Consider the following 1,248-nt stretch of genomic DNA (forward strand, 5'->3'; position numbering starts at 1 on the left):
TTTTGAAAAGAGAAACTATTAACTGACGGAGGAAATACGTGTTAAGAGATCCATTTTCTACAACTCCTACTTCTCTCAGTGCTAGGGACTGGAAACTAGAACTGATCTGAAATTCTGTACCATGAAGTGTAAGAGGGGAAAAAAAAAAACTTTTAAAGGAAGAAATCGCCTTGAAAAGTGATAGAGACTCTACGTCATAGGATGACCATAGGTGGCTGGATATAAGGACATGCTGTGTCCTGAGGCTCCTGTGGCCCCTGGCTTCATGGGAAGTGAGAACGGGACAATATGGGTTCTGTAGACATAAGCCCTTGGCAGCACATCTCTCTCTCTCTCTCTCTCTCTCTCTCTCTCTCTCTCTCTCTCTCTCTCTCTCTCTCTCTCTCTCTCTCTCTCTCTTTTCCAAAATGTGTTTATTGGGATGGTTCCCACTCATCTTGAATCAGGTGCTTTTCAGTGCTGCTTCCTCCTGAAGGAGCATCCTTCCGTCAGCCTTGCTTTTCCGCCTGTGGGCTGACAGAGGACAGTGGAGCAGTTAACACACAAGACTACCGCCTGTGCATGGCTAAAGACCGTGGTGATCTTATAGCATCCTGGGCATTTCACGTGCATAAAGTAGGAATTGGGGCTCTGCACCAGGTGCTTTTTCTTGTGTTTCCTCTTTTCCTCTTCTGGAGAGGGATGAAGGAGATCCTTTGCGAGAGGCATGTTCTCGTAGGGAGGTCGTCACCACCGGAAAAGCTTTTTTTTTTTTTTTTTAATTTATTTATTTATTATGTATACAGTGTTCTGTCTGCATGAATGCCTGGAGGTCACCAAGATCTCATTATGGATGGTTGTGAGCCACCATGTGGTTGCTGGGAATTGAACTCAGGACCTCTGGAAGAACAGTTAGTGCTCTTAATCGCTGAGCCATCTCTCCAGCCCACATCTCTTCTTTCTGCCTGTACAATATCCTTTTCCCTTTCTTTTGGCACGAAGACATGTTCTCCTTTTGGGAACTACTTTCTCTCCACCCTCAGTTTATGTTTCATGTTGGGGGCTGGACCATGACCTCCAGTTACAAGATTGGACATTGCCCCAGAAGAACGGTCATAATGGGTGCCAAGAGAGACACTACCCAAAGATGGCAGAAGCGCCCTCCCACAGAACAACTACTAGGGCTTGTGGACAAAGGAGATAATCTCTGAGAGCATGGCCGCCAGAGCAAATGTCTGGAACTGACATGTCCATTGTTACCGACACCTG

At 46.2% G+C, this 1,248-nt stretch overlaps 1 protein-coding gene across 1 annotated transcript; it reads right to left on the reverse strand.

Moving 5' to 3' along the window:
- Positions 1-401: 401 nt before the first annotated feature.
- LOC114683302 (40S ribosomal protein S27-like) lies at positions 402-736 on the reverse strand. Its single transcript, XM_028857535.1, has one exon. It carries the CDS (start codon positions 706-708, stop codon positions 454-456), a length of 255 nt encoding a protein of 84 aa, XP_028713368.1. The 5' UTR covers positions 709-736; the 3' UTR covers positions 402-453.
- Positions 737-1,248: the final 512 nt, after the last annotated feature.

Source organism: Peromyscus leucopus, chromosome 15, assembly GCF_004664715.2.
Source record: "Peromyscus leucopus breed LL Stock chromosome 15, UCI_PerLeu_2.1, whole genome shotgun sequence".
Classification (NCBI taxonomy): domain Eukaryota; kingdom Metazoa; phylum Chordata; class Mammalia; order Rodentia; family Cricetidae; genus Peromyscus; species Peromyscus leucopus.